General features: G+C 35.4%; 1 protein-coding gene and 1 long non-coding RNA gene across 3 annotated transcripts in view; both read right to left on the bottom strand.

Annotated features, from left to right (window-relative positions):
• The window catches only part of LOC127878151 (solute carrier family 12 member 2-like), a 116093-nt gene that overhangs the window by 55400 nt on the left and 42550 nt on the right, over positions 1-18143 (bottom strand). For both annotated transcript variants that reach the window (XM_052424596.1, XM_052424598.1), the window contains exons 4-6: positions 9902-10041; positions 8940-9050; positions 5046-5157 (exon numbers count right to left, since the gene is read on the bottom strand). In XM_052424596.1, coding sequence (XP_052280556.1) covers positions 5046-5157; positions 8940-9050; positions 9902-10041 — 363 coding nt within the window. The remainder of the gene's footprint in view (positions 1-5045; positions 5158-8939; positions 9051-9901; positions 10042-18143) is intronic.
• LOC127878169 (uncharacterized) lies at positions 7088-8305 on the bottom strand. The gene is made up of 2 exons (XR_008048755.1): positions 7847-8305; positions 7088-7690 (listed from the first exon to the last, which is right to left on the bottom strand). It is a non-coding gene; the product is annotated as an uncharacterized LOC127878169 (long non-coding RNA).

Below are 18143 nucleotides of genomic sequence, written 5' to 3'. Positions count from 1 at the left end.
TACTTCAATTATCAGTTTGCATTGTTGATTGATTTTAATTGTGTGATCAGTGGCCGCGGCCGGCGAATTCATTCTTTATATGTCATTGTGATGTCCAATTAAGGTAAGTCTTTGTTGTGAATGTGTTAGATTTTAATATGCTTGTTTATAATAGTACGTTATAAACACAATGAAATGCTGTATAAAACTGTTTAAAAAAAGGCTATTCTCGATTGTGTATCTTATAAGTTGGACATACTAGTACATATTTTGGATTTTACATTTTTAAATTCTGTATCATTTGTGTAATCATGTCGCGTAACAGAGACCCTGATTTTTTCGCTTGGAGTGATAGTGATTTAGACCTTGATGAGCTTTTTGAAGGGGACTATACTGACAATGACTCTGTTTGTACTGATAAACATAGTGTTAGTGTTGATAAGAAAGATATATATGTGTGTCCAATTTGTTCACGAGAATACAAGACTATATATTTCTTACTGTAAGAGGTTTTGCAATTACAAAACTAATAAATAAGAAAACTGAGAAAAGTGCAAAAAATGAAAAGAAAACATCCGCCAGCCTGAGAGATGCTTTAAAGTTACTGAATACCGGTAATTTGAAATAAACTGGGACTATAGGTCTGTACCAGAAGTTTAACATCAGGACTATATCAGTATGGGAATATTGAAACTAATAACGTGTGCTCTGCTATTGCTTACGCTTTTAACAATGACAATTTGTGGTTTTTATAGTCATCTCACAGCATTGTACTTTCATCTATTTCTTTTATTCATACCAAGATAAACATATTACCCAGAATAAAAATCTTATTTCTTCAATTTGAGGTGAATAATGACAAAGTTTTTCACAATGAACCAAAGCACGTTTGACAACATGTGTGTATAATAGGGTAAAAGAGCTTAAAATTGTACCATCTTTGTACAAGGCCAAAATCCTTTAAAATGAACATTATCCTCCAGTTTAATTAATTCATACCAAGATTAACATATCACCAAGCATAAAAATCTGACTTAATCTATTTGGGATGAAAAATGAAAAAGTTTATCAAAAAGAACAAAAAAACGTTTGACAGCTATCTTGTACAACAGAAGAAAAGAGCTTAAAATTGTACCAACATTGTATAAGGCCAAATCCTTTAAATTGAATATTTTCTTGTAGTTTGTTTAAATCTATACTTAGATAAACATATTGCCTAGCATAAAAATCTTACTTCAACGATATGGGATGAGAAATGGAAAAGTTTTCAAAAAGAAACAAACCACTTTGGCGACAGGTGTGAAAAATTATTGAATGAAATAACAGTATAAAATTGTACAAAATGTACAAAGGCAAAATCCTTTAAAATGACTTATTTTCGTCTACTTTTTATTAATCATACCTAGAATTACATATCAACAAGCATAACAATCTGACTTAATCGATTTGGGATGAAAAATGAAAAAGTTTATCAATAAGAACAAAAACACGTTTGACAGCAATATTGTACAACAGAAGAAAAGAGCTTAAAATTGTACCAACATTGTATAAGGCCAAATCCTTTAAATTGAATATTTTCTTGTAGTTTGTTTAAATCTATACTTCGATTAACATCTTGCCTAGCATAAAAATCTTACTTCAAATATATGGGATGAGAAATAAAATAGAAAAGTGTTTCAACAAAATACAAACCACTTGATTGAATGAAATAACAGTATAAATAGTACAAATTGTACAAAAGCGAAATCCTTTAAAATACCTCATTTTCGTCTACTTTTTATAAATCATACATAGATTAACATCTCACCTAGCATAAAAATCTTACGTTATCAATATGTGATGCTTAATGAAGAAGTTTATAGAAAAATGCTTCGGGCCTTTCAATTTTTAAAAAATTATCGAAAATGAACGAATCCAGTGTTCTCTTTCAAATTCCGATAAATTAATAATTAATTAGAATAATAACTACCAAAACCTAAAGAATTATCAAGGCAGAAAATAAATACTTATTTCTAATCACACACAAAATATTCAATATGTCTTTTTTCGGAGACCGACTTTGCTCACTACGTAAAGTTCGTAACGTTGCGCTTTCAGACATTCATTGCTCTGCAAACTGACAACCGAGCGCTAAAAACACTAATTAACACATTAATATTGTTAATAACAATATCAAAATAATATAAACTAACCAGATCATGCTCAGAATACCCTACGACATCAAATATTAACGACTAATTACGAAGAATAATTGTTTGCTTTATAAGAAAATGGCCAACAGCAGCTGGAACAGGGAATAATCTACAGGTACACCGGCATCTCCAAAATCAATGTCACGTGACCCGCGTCCGCCGATAGATATTATCGCATATCGCTATAGCGGAGACGAGAGATTCCAATCTGTGTTATCTAGGTCTTTGGGATAATTGAATATTTGGAACTGACAAATTGGCTATACAATATAACAGAATCTACTGTACTTAAATATGCAAATATTTTATGTTCCTCTTCTCAAAGTAAAATTCATTTTTTTCTTCACAAAATAATTGACAACACAAGATTATAATAATATAGTTCATGGATTAAGAAACAATAATGCCAGAGTGTAAAGTAAACAAACCTCACTCAGCCAAGAGGCTACACATCAATAACTGTCACATTATGGCAAATGCCTTTCATAACAACATTGCATAATGACCGAACCTTAACTGGCACAAAAATAAAATGCATGCATGTCCAGATGTAGAGACAAAACATGCTGGCAAGAAACAACATTCTTTTTGTGGCATTGGATGTTTTAACATTTTTTTAGTAAAAGAAACTTATAATTACATGCTATATTAGTAGTTTGTAAGAACAAAATAAATCCTTTCTAACTGTTAAAACGAAATAATGTGCCATATAAATGTTCAGACACAAAGATGTCCTTTGTAATTGTTCATGCTAAAACATCTCTTTTAAAGTTTCGAGCATGACACAATTGTTATATTTATTGTTACTGGTCAAAATTTCCTTTTGATTTATATAAATATTCTTATTTCAAAGTACACATGTAGAAAAGAAAAAAATATTCTCCTTACACTTAAAAAATATCCTATTTCCATAACGGTGATATCTTTTAAATAAAACATAGAGATTGTTATTTAATGAAATATACATAATGATGCTATGGGTATTGGTACAAATAATGTTTATTAAAACAAAACTATTGCCAAGCAATATATGTCCCCTATACCGGCTCCACCATTGTCAGAAATTCCACCATTGTCAGATTTTTATATATATTTGTTTCCATAGCAACCAGAATTTTTGACATAGGAACAAAATGAAATGACGTGCATAATGTCCATATTGCCATCTATCCATGTTTCAAGAACTTTTAAAGTTATCGCAGGATCCAGAAAAGTGTGACAGACAGACAGACAGACAGACTCACAGAGCGAAAACCATAAGTCCCCTCCGGTGAAACCGGTAGGGGACAATAAAACCTAAGCAAAGAAACACATTACAAATTTTGAAATCACTTGAAACAAAATTCATGATATGTATTCCATATTACATACAGTCCAACCCCTCTTAAGCAGCCAGTCAAGGGAAACGGCCAAATTGGCTGCTTAAGCGGGGTGGCCTCTTAGGAGGGGGTTGGGTCATAGGGAGTCTGGAGTTGATGAGTGCATTGCCAACTGTTCATTTTTTGTATATACAAAATGGTAAATATTTGTACATGTACTGAACAATGTATAGACTTAAAATAATTTTATTTCTTCCTTTCTAAACTCAGCTATAAAACAACATTTCATTCAAAACAATATTCTATTCATCTTTCTAATCATCATCAATATCATCATCATCATCAGAATCAAGTCAATGAAAATGAATCATTCTCATGATTCATTGTTTACACAATGCGCGTTGTATGGCCCCAATGCACTTAAGATGGGAACAGGTGTGAATCAGTTATGCGTGAATAACTCCCGTGTTACTATCAATCAATAATGTAATTGGTTTATTGCAGTTTTATGGCTTTGTAATACCGACCGCTCAAATTGGTCCGGACAGTGATCTCCTCCACGATAAAATCGTGGCCAGTTAGTTAAGAGACTGATAATACCAACCGGGTGTAATCCTCCTGGTAATCGTGCTTTTCATGCATAATATTATACAAACATTTTTCGCCGCGTAAAGGGTTTTATCAAAATAATATTGAAATAATTGTAAATATAAAACAAATATAAATGTTTTGTTTAATTCCCAAATGAAAATAATAATTTGTAATCCGAAACACACTCCCGATTGTTTTATGTTAACGAGACGTTCACAAATTCAACATCAAAAAAGTCCTCATGTATTTCCTTTGTCCCGACAAAAGCGCGCGAAAATTATGCACCAATGTACAATGTCACGCTATACCCATGGAAAGCGTGCATGTATTGATTTTTGGATAAAAACTTTGTAGCACAGAGAACATGTAGATCATTTGATTTCGGTTAAAAGTTTCGTCGTTCTTTTTAACTTTTAATTAGCTGATAATTGTCATAAATGTGTGCTTGAAATAGTATGATTCAACAGCTACAAATAATAAATTATAAATTAAGAATCTATTTTCCAGTAATAATAGGTAATATTTGCATGTGCGGAAACAAAAAGATCAAACGGTCGCATATTGGTTTTAACCTGATAACCCGATGATCCGCCGCTAATTAATTGCAATTTGCAAACTGGCTTTCAAAATGTTTATCACACATCACGCTTCAGTACTACAGAGCCTAAACCGCAGACTGGAAGTACATATCGATTTTTCGACGTTGCGTCGGTGTAATTTTGCCAATGTACATGACTGACTTACTCGCGCGTGACCACTTATATGGGGGAAATTAAACATTTCGGATGCAAAATTGCTGACCGCTGGCCGGAGAAACGGGGTTACCTCTTAAGAGGGGTGCATTATATAGTGTTTATCGACGGTCGCGGCACAGGGGTGACCGGAAGTAGGGGTTGGACTGTATGCTCATTATAGTTCCCTTGATACATGCAACAATTTTTTGTACATCTCCATGGTAACCTACCTCTGTAGCCAACAAATCCGCGGGCTAACTTCCTCTCACTGGGAGGGATGAAGGTGCCCACAACAAAGTTGGCAATGGCAATCAACAGCACTGCCAACAACACCAGCTGGGCCTGACAGAACAAGGACTCTACATGGTGAACAGCTATTCTTGTATAATGATCAAGGAGTACAAACATAAACCACTTTGTTTATAACAAAATATTACTTAAATATCTTCTAATAACACAGATTTGTTTTAGGTTTGTCACCTAAACAACATGTATAACAATAACAAGAGCACCACATAGCAGTCGCCAACGCTCGGCTGTGGGTGCAGTTTTGAAACAAGAGCACCGCATAACGGGTGCAACGCTCGGCTGCGAAAGCTTGTCAGATTTTTTTTTTTTTTAAGAGGTCACAGTGACCTTGACCTTTGACCTAGTGACCCAAATTGGGTGTGGCGAGTAGAACTCATCAAGGTGCATCTACATATGAAGTTTCAAAGTTGTAGGTGGAAGCACTTAGCACTTTGATTTTAGAGGCAATGTTAAGGTTTTTGTTAAAGTTTAATATTAGAGGTCACAGTGACCTTGACCTAGTGACCCAAAAATGGGTGTGGCATGTAGAACTCATCAAGGTGCAACTACATATGAAGTTTCAAAGTTATAGGTGGAAGCACTTTGATTTTAGAGCCTATGTAAGTTTGATATTAGAGGTCACAGTGACCTTGACCTTTGACCTAGTGACCCAAAAATGGGTGTGGCGTGTAGAACTCATCAAGGTGCATCTACATATGAAGTTTCAAAGTTGTAGGTGGAAGCACTTTGATTTTAGAGCCAATGTTAAGGTTTTAGCACGACGCCTACGGTGGACAGTGGACAGCGGACGAGCTGGCTATGACAATAGCTCGGGTTTTCTCCGAAAACAGCCTCGCTAAAAATGAAAGCTTGTCAGAAGAAAAGCACTTTGATTTTAGAGCCTATGTAAAAGTTTAATATTAGAGGTCACAGTGACCTTGACCTTTGACTTAGTGACCCAAAAATGGGTGTGGCATGTAGAACTGATGAAGGTGCATCTACACATAAAGTTTCAAAGTTGTTGGTGGAAGCACTTAAGATTTTAGAGCCTTTGTTAAAGAATTATATATAAGAGGTCACAGTGACCTTGACCTTTGACCTAGCGACCCGAAAATGGGTGTAGTGTGTAGAACTCACCAAGGTACATGTACATATGAAGTTTCAAAGTTGTAGGTGGAAGCACTTTGATTTTAGAGCCTATGTTAAAGTTTTATATTAGAGATCACAATGACCTTGACCTTAGACCTAGTGACCCAAAAATTGGTGTGGCGTGTAGAACTCATCAAGGTGCATCTACATATGAAGTTTCAAAGTTGTAGGTGGAAGCACTTTGATTTTAGAGCCAATGTTAAGGTTTTAGAAGGGCGGACGACGAGTTGGCTATGACAATACCTCAGGTTTTCTCCGAAAACAGCCAAGCTAAAAACTATAGGAAGAAACATTTGCTAACCCCTTCTCAGAGGCCAGGATCACTTTTTAGGGCTATTTTCTATTTTAATGTCTGATTTTGATTTCAATTATTTTTTTACATTAAACACTCATTATTTAAATGGTAAATTTCCCACCATTGTTCAAGGTCTTAATCATGCACATATTATAATGTCAGGGTTTTTAAGTGTCCAGTTACTGACTTTAGGATTATCACGATAACCTTGTGTTCTGTGTCACTTTGAACTTTGTTAACCAAATGCAAAGAGAAAATTGTCATTTTGTCTCAAGTAAACACTCTGACACTTGTGGCTATACAATATTTTTTCATGGTTAAACAAGAGTGCCAAACTGTCACAAGATACGCCCGTTTGAAGGTTTTGGACAACTTGATAACTTTACCATGACCCATATTTGAACTTGACCTACATATCATCTAGACACAACTTCTGACCAAATTTGGTGAAGATCAGATGAAAACTACTTCAATTAGAGAGCGGACACCATGCTTAATGCTTGAAATGCACTAAGTGACCTCGTGATCTAGTTTTTGACCTGACATGACCCATATTTGAACTTGACCTAGATATTGTCTAGACACAACTTCTGACCAAATGTGGTGAAGATCGGATGAAAACTACTTCAATTAGAGAGCCGACACCATGCTAAATGCTTGAAATGCACTTAGTGACCCCGTTACCTAGTTTTTGACCCGGCATGACCCATATTCGAACTTGACCTAGACATTGTCCAGATACAACTTCTGACCAAGTTTGGTGAAGATTGGAAAAAAACTAATTCAATTAGAGAGCGGACACCATGCTTAATGCTTGAAATGCACTAAGTGACCCTGTGACCTAGTTTTTGACCCGGCATAACCCATATTCGAACTTGGCCTAGATATCAACTAGATGCAACTGCTGACCAAGTTTGGTGAAGATCGGATGAATACAATTTGAATTAGAGTCCGGACAAAGTAAAATGCACTAATTGACCCTTTGACCTAGTTTTTGACCCAGCATGACCCATATTCGGACTTGACCTAGATATCAACTAGATGCAACTACTGACCAAGTTTGGTGAAGATCGGATGAATACAATTTGAATTAGAGTCCGGACAAAGTGGCGCCGTTGAAAATGCACTAATTGACCCTATGACCTAGTTTTTGACCCGGCATGACCCATATTCGAACTTGGCCTAGATATCAACTAGATGCAACTGCTGACCAAGTTTGGTGAAGATCGGATGAATACAATTTGAAATAGAGTCCGGACAAAGTGGCCCCTTTGAAAATGCACTTATTGACCCTATGACCTAGTTTTTGACCCGGCATGACCCATATTCGAACTTGGCCTAGATATCAACTAGATGCAACTGCTGACCAAGTTTGGTGAAGATCGGATGAATACAATTTGAATTAGAGTCCGGACAAAGTGGCGCCGTTGAAAATGCACTAATTGACCCTATGACCTAGTTTTTGACCCGGCATGACCCATATTCGAACTTGGCCTAGATATCAACTAGATGCAACTGCTGACCAAGTTTGGTGAAGATCGGATGAATACAATTTGAAATAGAGTCCGGACAAAGTGGCCCCTTTGAAAATGCACTTATTGACCCTATGACCTAGTTTTTGACCCGGCATGACCCATATTCGAACTTGGCCTAGATATCAACTAGATGCAACTGCTGACCAAGTTTGGTGAAGATCGGATGAATACAATTTGAATTAGAGTCCGGACAAAGTGATGCCTTCCGCCCGCCGCCCGCCGCCCGCCGCCCGCCGCCCGCCGCGGGGTTTCACATAATACGTCCCGTATTTTATACGGGCGTATAAAAACTTTATTTTTGAATCTCTTAATATGGTATATTAGCAAATTAAAAATTAGTATTGCTGCATTATTGAAACAATAATAAAACACGCAATTATCAGCAATAAGCTACAGTAAATATAAAACACATGATTGTCAGCTGTTGCAAAGAAGTATAACAATGTTTTTTATTTGTGGCTTTCAATCGAAATATAAAGTCATGATTTTCTAGGAATATCGCTATTTGATGTACTGAAAGTATATACCATTAGTACAAATAACTTTCAAAATTAATGTCAACAACACATACACGCACATTATCATATTCCTAATACTTACTGCCATGTTTTCAATGCGTATTCATACATAGGGATTCAAGATATATTCTTTTATCAAATTAATTATGTATTTTCCCCATGTAAACATTTCTCTGGGGCACTGCACCCTAATTACTTTTAACATTTTAGAATGAACAAGGAGAAAGGCTATAAAGTGTAAAACATTTCCTAGAAAGTAGTTATGCCAAAACCCAGATTGTGAGACATAATCATGACATCACGCAATATTCTCGTTTCTCTCCCTGACTGTTCACGCACCCTTGTTTCCCATTCCAGCCCTATAATGGCTATGACGAGGAGAACTGTGACAGTGATACATCCGATAATACGGATGTCATTCTGCTCATCAACCATAATGGCACCATGATCCTGAAATCACATACAACAGATGCTACAATATTTTAATGAAGAAACAGTATGTTTTTATGAAGTTATTGGACGAAAATGTTTCATATGACACAACTAAACTGCTGTCTACAATTAATCCATATATGCCTAGTGGACTCTCCCATCCTTCTAAATTGGATCAAAATATGTCCAAAATCAGGGATGTCTAGACATATTTATTTATATATTTAGAATATTTCTTATAGAAATTCCTTTTAGCATGCGGCGTCTCATCTGGGTCTACGCTGTTTGCCAAGGCCTTTTTTTCTAGACGCTAGGCATAAATGGGTTAAGCTAAAAAATTTAATAAAGCATTAAAGGCACAGTTTATTTTCAATTATCTGGTTATGAAGCATAACTGAAGGCACATTCATAACAATGTGTTGGTATATATTTGATTTGAATATGAATATACATTAAAGGGATTATATATAACCTCATAGCTATAGGAAACTGGGCTCTCATATTTGTAAAATGGGGTTAGTTTGGGCATTTACTGGAAAAATTCAAATCAGGAAAATTACAACGCTGGGATTATTTCAGTTTCACAGGACTAACAATGATAAGTAAGAAAAGTAAAGATAAAGCAAAGCTTGACAGAATGGGCTGGTTACTTTTGATCCTTTGTATTTCCACTCAATAGCATGGATAGCCCTTGGTTGAAAAAGATACTATGCAGTATTTTTGTGGGAAGAACCAAAACTTGATGCTGCTAAAAAGATCAACAGAATCCTTCTGGGCAAGTGACGCTTGACTGACAATCAAGCCATTACACAATTGCTGACGAACAGTTTGGTGAAAATAAGACCTGCTTTATACCATGTTATACTTACCCGCAACAAATCTCTCACAGTCTCGGCAAAGCCAACGACATACATGGCAACAGCAACAGCATTTGCAATAGAGAAGATCACACCAATAGAGCCACCATATTCAGGGCCCAGACTTCTTGAGATCATGTAATAGGCACCTCCTGTTGAGAAAGAAAACAAAAATCTTTGTGAGATTTGATGCAGAATAAAATTCTAAGCAGCATTGGAATTTAATGTAAATTATTAAAGTGAGAGTCAATACCAAATCAATACTGAGTAGCATTATAAATACATTTACGTTACAAACAAATAAATTAGGCTGACTAGGCAAACAAAAAAATAGGTCCGTTTCGGGTCTCCCCACCGTGTCTCCCGAATTGGCGCCGACCCTCAACTTTTTATCGGGGTTCCCCCCCCCCCAAAAAAAAAATTAAAAAAATTAAAACAAATTCGTTCATTTTCGTTCATATAAGATGTAATATCAAGCAAACAAAGCTAGATATACATGTATTTCTTATAATAAGCTTTAGTAGCCTTCCATTCTAGTACCCGAAAGACAAAAAAACAACAAAACAATCCCTACCTACCGACCCTGTTTTTTTTACCAAGGAGACCCCAAACGGACCTATTTTTTGTTTTTGGCCTTATTACAATTTCAATATTGGCATTTATGCATAGGAACAAATGATGAACTAGATTGAAACTTTTCTGTATTTATTAAAACATTTCACTTCTTTTTTTGCAAAGAGTTGCAAACTGACATTGTATTTAAATCAATGTGTTTACATATCACATAACAACAAGTTACATCTTTATTCTGGCAAACAAAAAATGTTTTGTACAAAGTTTCCCCAAACCCACAGGTGCCTAAAGCGAAATCCAAATACTCTTAGTGGAAAAAGGTACCATATTACTCTAGGAATGTTTTATTCAGCTGAAATTTGGCTTTTTGTGCTTCATATACATGTAGTGTAGTGACATAAGGCAAATGGTTCTTTTGGCTTTGTAACACTCCATTAGAACCATTGCTAAGAAAAATGTGTCTGTAAGGAATTTCTGATAAACATAGAAAAATTAAAGTGAATACACAACCAAGATGCTAATGGGCCTGATAACATGGTATCCAGTTTCTAAACCAGTTAACTGGAATATTGTTTGTTATCCTGTTTATAATAGGCTAATTATCACAGAAGGAGTATTTGTTTATTGATTATACAGAGAAATCTTTCTTTCTGCATTATGAATCTGGACTGAACCATGTAGCTGTTTCATCCAGATTTTGACCTTTAATTGACCTTTATCAACAGCCAATAAAATAATGGAATAATATCCAACAAGCAGAACCAATGAATGAAATTCTACAACTGTATTGGCAATATTGAAAATTGTACCGATGCAGAATTTGCTATGATGAGGCCCAAAGTTAAGCGTGAAGCAATCCTATCTTGTACAGAAATAATGAGTGCATACCACAGTTCCACACTCAACCCTCCAAAACAATAGATTGATTGCATGTCCATATTAGATTGAGTGCATGTTCATATTAGATTGAGTGCATGTTCATATTAGATTGAGTGCATGTCCATATTAGATTGAGTGCATGTTCATATAAGATTGAGTGCATGTTCATATTAGATTGAGTGCATGTTCATATAAGATTGAGTGCATGTCCATATTAGATTGAGTGCATGTTCATATTAGATTGAGTGCATGTCCATATAAGATTGAGTGCATGTAACAGGGTTTTTTAACCTTATATAACAGACGCCGAATATCAGCCTCTTCCCCCAGCAATCTAGGCTGGTTTTTTCCCCTTTCGGAACCTGAAAATCCCCCCAGCAGAAGCTTTTTCCCCTCCATAAAACAGTTCCAAACAATTTAATTTTACAATAAATTTGCTCGAAATCGTACAAAACACTGTTTTGTACCCAATTATGGTTCCCATCCCTTCCGTTAGAAAATACTTGTCAATACTTAACACAGCCCGAATTTTTCCGCATTTTATCGGAACGCAAAAGGTGATTTTTACTGTAACACCGGCTATATGTGTACTACGTCATACTGCGTCATTCGTATCTGCGTTTCATACTGGTTCTCTGCTTTTTGCGAGAACTATAAGGTTGAATAAGACGACGAAGAACCATCTAAACGTTTGCATCCGCTTTCGCTTTCGGAACTGTCAAAATGCCACCCTAAAACATTTAAAGGGGCCTTTTCACAGAATTTGGCATTTTTTTAACTTATTCATTAAATGCTTTATATTGATAAATGTAAACATTGGATCGTAAAAGCTCCAGTAAAAAATCAAGAAAAAAATAAAAAAAGGAAAAGAACATTGCCCTGAGCAGGTTTCGAACCAGTGACCCCTGGAGTCCTGCCAGAGTCCTGAAGTAAAAACGCTTTAGCCTACTGAGCTATTCCGCCGAGTACTTTCTTTACGTATTTTATACCTTATATAAGCAATCTTCGTAGTTTCACAAAATTTAACGACAAAAACAGAACTCTCCAAATTATTCAATCGTTTCGCGTTGCAACGCTTTATAATTTTTAGGTTTTAAAATCGTCAAAAGATGCATATAATGGCTATATTAGAGCATGGTTAATGTTCAGTATTACTGTTTCCTCACAAATATCATAACTAAAACGAAAACTTACGAATCTGAAACAACTTTTTTCAATTTTGTCAATTTACCAAAGCGTGAAAAGATCCCTTTAAACCCTGTCAAGATCAATTAACTTTGAAGGCTGCATTTGGAATTGCTGAAGGTAATAAACATGTAGCATCATCCAAGTTTTTAGTTATAACAGTTTCTTTTAGAAATTAAAATGAATCATTAAAATTCGCTGATGTTTCAAAGTTTTATTATTACTAATTTAAAAACCAACAAAGCTCATTGATTTTGGAAAAAGCTCATGGTTTCAGCACATGTGCACTTTAAAAGCTCATTGGTTAAAAATAAAAAATTATCACTGATTGAGATACAGCTTGATTGCAATATTATATACTCGTCAGGTGTTTTATTTAGCCCACCTCATCAATTGCTGGTAACATCTTGTGATTGATAAGTACACATGTTAAATATTAATAGTGTATTTAAAACGTTTGAACATTCACTTTATTCAATGTTTAATTGTCAGGGCCAGACCAGTTATTGACAGAGGAGGACATTAGGCCTTGGAAGCATTAGTGGAAATGTTAAAGGGGAAGACAAACTGTAAAATTGTCTAATGAAATGTAAATTAACCAGAAACATTGATCTATAAAGAAAATAACCCATTTAACAGTAAAAGTAAGACTCTTAATATTTCCTCCATTAAAGATATAACGCGCACAATTTTTCCCCCGAAGTCGAAAATCACGCGTAAAATTTCCCCCATGTAAGGGCTAAAGGCCCCATCCCCCACAACCCCCAAAAAAACCTGTGTCAGTATTAAATTTAGTGCATGTCCATATTAGATTGAGTGCATGTCCATATTTGATTGATTGCATGTCCATATTATATTAAGTGCATGCTCATATTAGATCGAGTGCATGTCCATATTAGATTGATTGCATGTCCATATTAGATTGATTGCATGTCCATATTAGATTGATTGCATGTCCACATTAGATTGAGTGCATGTCCATATTAGATTGATTGCATGTCCAAATCAGATTGATTGCATGTCCATATTAGATTGATTGCATGTCCATATTAGATTGTTGCATGTCCATATCAGGTCGATTGCATGTCCATATCAGATTGATTGCATGTCCATATCAGATTGATTGCATGTACATATCAGATTGATTGAATGTCCATATTATATTGATTGCATGTCCATATTAGATTGATTGCATGCCCATATTAGATTGATTGCATGTCCATATTAGATTGATTTCATGTCTGTATTAGATTGATTGTCCATATTAGATTGATTACATGTCCATATTAGATTGATTGCATGTCCATATTAGATTGATTGCATGCCCATATCAGGTTGATTGCATGTCCCTATTATATTGATTGCATGTCCATATTAGATTGATTGCATGTCCATATTAGATTGAGTGCATGTCCATATTAACTAAAGTATGCATACTTGGAGACTGTGCTCTAACATTTAACAATTATTTTCATATTGCATTATATGGATTAATTTATTTTATATTATCAGGGGTGTCGATAGTCCCCAATTAAAAATCCGGAAAATTTGGCCAGGGTTCTGGGGATGCACTTACCCAACGGAGATAAAGGGCAGTGCCGCCCCCCCCCCCCCTCGAGCCTTTAATAATTGTACTATTTTAAAGTCTTTCTAGTTGCAATTTCTTGTGAATACTATGTCCATTTCGACAAACGTGATTATTATTAAGTTTTAAAGCGCAAAAAAAGACGGATTTCTACCTTGTAACCACCAGATATATTCTAATTGGCATAGATAAAATATGCTTCTTATTTATACTTAAATTTACTATGCCAAATAAGTTGTGTGGCTTTAAGGACATCAAACATAAATTAAATCGGCGAAAAATGCTGTATCCGAATACAACAATCTGAAAAAATGTACCTGTTTTGCACATGAAATAAAATGTGCACATAGTTTGAATGCCGATAAATGAAAACCATTTACCTACCAAATACATAAGTTATATATAATTTGGTTAAAATATTGCTGTACAATATGCTATTGAACTGCTTTACTTTGCTAATCGATCACATAGAATAGATTTTTCGTCAGTTACCGTTCATATCCGTTCCATCCGTTAGCCCATCAGAAATAAATAAACAAGAGGGCCATGATGGCCCTGAATCGCTCACCTGACTCATTAAGATCAGATGAAAACTATGACCTCTATTGTCTACACAATGTTTTTCTATGATTTGACCTAGTGACCTAGTTCCTGACTCTAGATGACCCAAATACAATCCCAATCCAGATTTCATCAAGATAAACATTCTGACCACAGTTCATAAATATTGGATGAAAACTGTGACCTCTATTGTCAACACAAGGTTTTTCTATTTATTTGACCTAGATTTTTACCCCAGATGACCCAAATACAATCCCACCCAGATTTCATCAAGAATTCTGACCAAATTTCATAAAGGTTGGATGAAAACTGTGATCTCTAATGTCTACACAAGGTTTTTCTATTATTTGACCTAGTGACCTAGTTTTTGACCCCAGATGACCCAAATAAAATCCCAACCCAGATTTCATCAAGATAAACATTCTGACCAAATTTCATAAAGATTGGATGAAAACTGTGACCTCTATTGTCTACAGAAGGTTGTTCTATTATTTGACCTAGTGACCTTGTTTTTGACCCCAGATGACCCAAATACAATCCCAAACCGGATTTCATCAAGATAAACATTTTGACCAAATTTCATCAAGATTGGATGCAAACTGTGACCTCTACTGTCTACACAAACAAATTGTTGACGGACGGACGCACGGACACACGCAGGCACGCACAACGGACGCCGGACATCACACGATCACATAAGCTCACTGTGTCACTTCATGACAGGTGACCTAAAAATATGTGTCGGAGATAAACATGAACAGTTGTGGTTAAAATCCCATAGAAACAAGGGCTGTTTGTAAAACATGCATGCCCCCCTATATGGGCTATAAGTTGTAGTAGCAGCCATTGTGTGAATACGTTTTTTGTCACTGTGAATGGTGGTGGTGGTGGTGGTGGTGGTGGTGGTGGTGGTGTAGTAGTAGTAGTAGTAGTAGTAGTAGTAGTAGTAGTAATAGTAGTTGTAGTAGTAGTAGTAGTAGTAGTAGTAGTAGTAGTAGTAGTAGTAGTAGTAGTAGTAGAAGTAGTAGTAGTAGTAGTAGTAGAAGTAGTAGTAGAAGTAGTAGTAGTAGTAGTAGTAGTAGTAGTAGTGGTAGTAGTAGTAGTAGTAGTAGTAGTAGTAGTGGTAAAAGTAGTAGTAGTAGTGGCAGTAGTAGTAGAAGTAGTAATAGTAGACATGGTGGTGGTGGTGGTGGTGGTAGTAGTACTAGTAGTAGTAGTACTAGTAGTAGTAGTAGTAGTAGTAGTAGTAGTAGTAGTAGTAGTAGTAGTAGTAGTAGTAGTAGTAGTAGTAGTGGTAGTAGTAGTAGAAGCAGTAGTAGTAGTAGTAGTAGTAGAAGTAGTAGTAGTAGTAGTAGTAGTAGTAGTAGTAGTAGTAGTAGTAGTAGTAGTAGTAGTAGTAGAAGCAGTAGCAGTAGCAGTAGCAGTAGCAGCATTACAAGACCAATACTTAAGAATGATCAAATGGGAAAAGGTAACATAGCACCAGCAGTAAATATGGGGCTCATTTACAGGTCAGATTTAGAATCTCTGCTGTAAAATGAGATTTTGAATGAATTAAAGGGAGGCAAATCTGTAATAAAAAGAACATGCATAAACCGTAGTTGTTTCCCTTGTTTGAACCATGCTAAATCCTTACAAGTTTGGAAAGAATTGGATGCAAAATTTGGACTTTATTGCATAAACACCATTTTCTCAATTCAAGGGGAGGTAATTCTGTACTTCATGGACCAATAATGCTCATTTTTTGTAGGGTTTGTGTCCTCATTGATATAAAGACACTGTGCAAATTTGGAAAGGATCGGACAAAAAATGTGGAAGATTTTTGAAAGTTTTCACAAAATAGGCAAAAACTAATAAACATGCAAAGTTCAACGAGCTCCTGCGGCCATGTTTTTTGACGAATCAAATTTCTTTGAACAACTTTTTTTTGAAAATCTGATGAGCGGTTTCTGACAAGAAGATTTTTTAAGGTTTTTACCATATATGGTTATGGCGGCCATCTTGGTTATGTGATCAAATTTTTTTTAACAATTCTTTTGTCCCATGACCTAGGGATGCTCCACATGAAATTTAGTTGAAATTGGCTCAATGGTTTAGTAGAAGAAGATGTTTACAAATTTGTATACGGACGGACGGACGCCGGACGCTGAGTGATCACAATAGCTCACCTCGAGCTATCGCTCAGGTGAGCTAATAAAATACCAGGCAAAATCGGTACCGAGCGCAAATTTCCAGAAAGTCTTTGAAGTTATACTAAGGAAAAGTCAGGTCTTTTAGTTTCATATTGACATACAAACATTTTTAATTATTTGGTTTTGCACAAGCCAGCTTTGCAGAACAAACATTGTGCACAAACTTTAAACGTAAAACATCTTGCAAGATATCAATTGCAGTTTGCTGTAAGCCTGTCTGGAAATTGTCTTTAATCGCCAGAATAAGCTACCACCATTCCCATTTTCTTTTCTCAAACACAGTCTGAATTTAATTTACTATGGAAAATTATTATGGTTAGATTTGTTATTTACAAAACACAATTTGATGTGTGATTTCTTAATAAAATAGTAAACTAATGACAAATACTTACTATGCCTATGACAATCATGCAATGTGATCTGATCAATTATATCTCTGTTCATAAGTGTGAAGTTTGTATATAATGTGCATATAATTATATGTATATTTGAATATGTATACTGAATATTTACTCAGTGTCTTATATTCTGCAAATACCAGCATGTGTTAGTGTATAAAGTGCTAATGAAATGTGATATGAACTTTGTATTGACTTATACTAATATTGATTTATTTTGCTAAGGTCGCTGTGGCATAATGGATAATTATTGTGTCAGCCTAGCCATCTGGAGGTCACTGGTTCGATACCCATTACAGGAGCGTTGTTAAGATCTCCCCAAAACCACCAAGTACTGGTCATAGGCCCAGGAAACGGAATTGAGAGCGTTTCAATAAGCCTGAGCCTAAGCCTTTCCGTGCAATCAAGCTAAAATAAATAGACTTTAACTAAACTAAACAAGAGAGCCAAGATGGCCCTAGTTTGCTCACCTGAGAGGAGTCGGTTTATTCAATCTTGACCTAACGTTAAACCTGACCTAGATCTTGTCCAGACAAACATCCTGGTCAAGTTTCATCATTATTGAACCAAAACTCTGGGGTATGGAGTGTTTTTGTTTTTGTAAGATTTTACCTGGTGACCTATATTTTGAGTTGACCCCCCTTACCAAACATCAAACTTTGCTTACAAAAATAAATATTTTGACCAAGATTCATAAAATCTGAAACAAAATTGTGACCTCTAGAGTGTTATAAGGATTTTGTATAATATAATGAAGATTTGGACAATCTAAGGGCAATAATTATGGCATTAATTATGTGATTTTGCTCATAATCAAACTTGACTGAGATCTTTCAGCAACTTTCATAAAGAATGCTTGAGAAGTGTGAATGCTAGAGTGT

Source organism: Dreissena polymorpha, chromosome 4 (genome assembly GCF_020536995.1).
Source record: "Dreissena polymorpha isolate Duluth1 chromosome 4, UMN_Dpol_1.0, whole genome shotgun sequence".
NCBI classification, from domain to species: Eukaryota; Metazoa; Mollusca; class Bivalvia; order Myida; family Dreissenidae; genus Dreissena; species Dreissena polymorpha.
The sequence above is the reverse complement of the archived record's forward strand: the minus strand, read 5'-3'. Positions and strand labels throughout refer to the sequence as shown.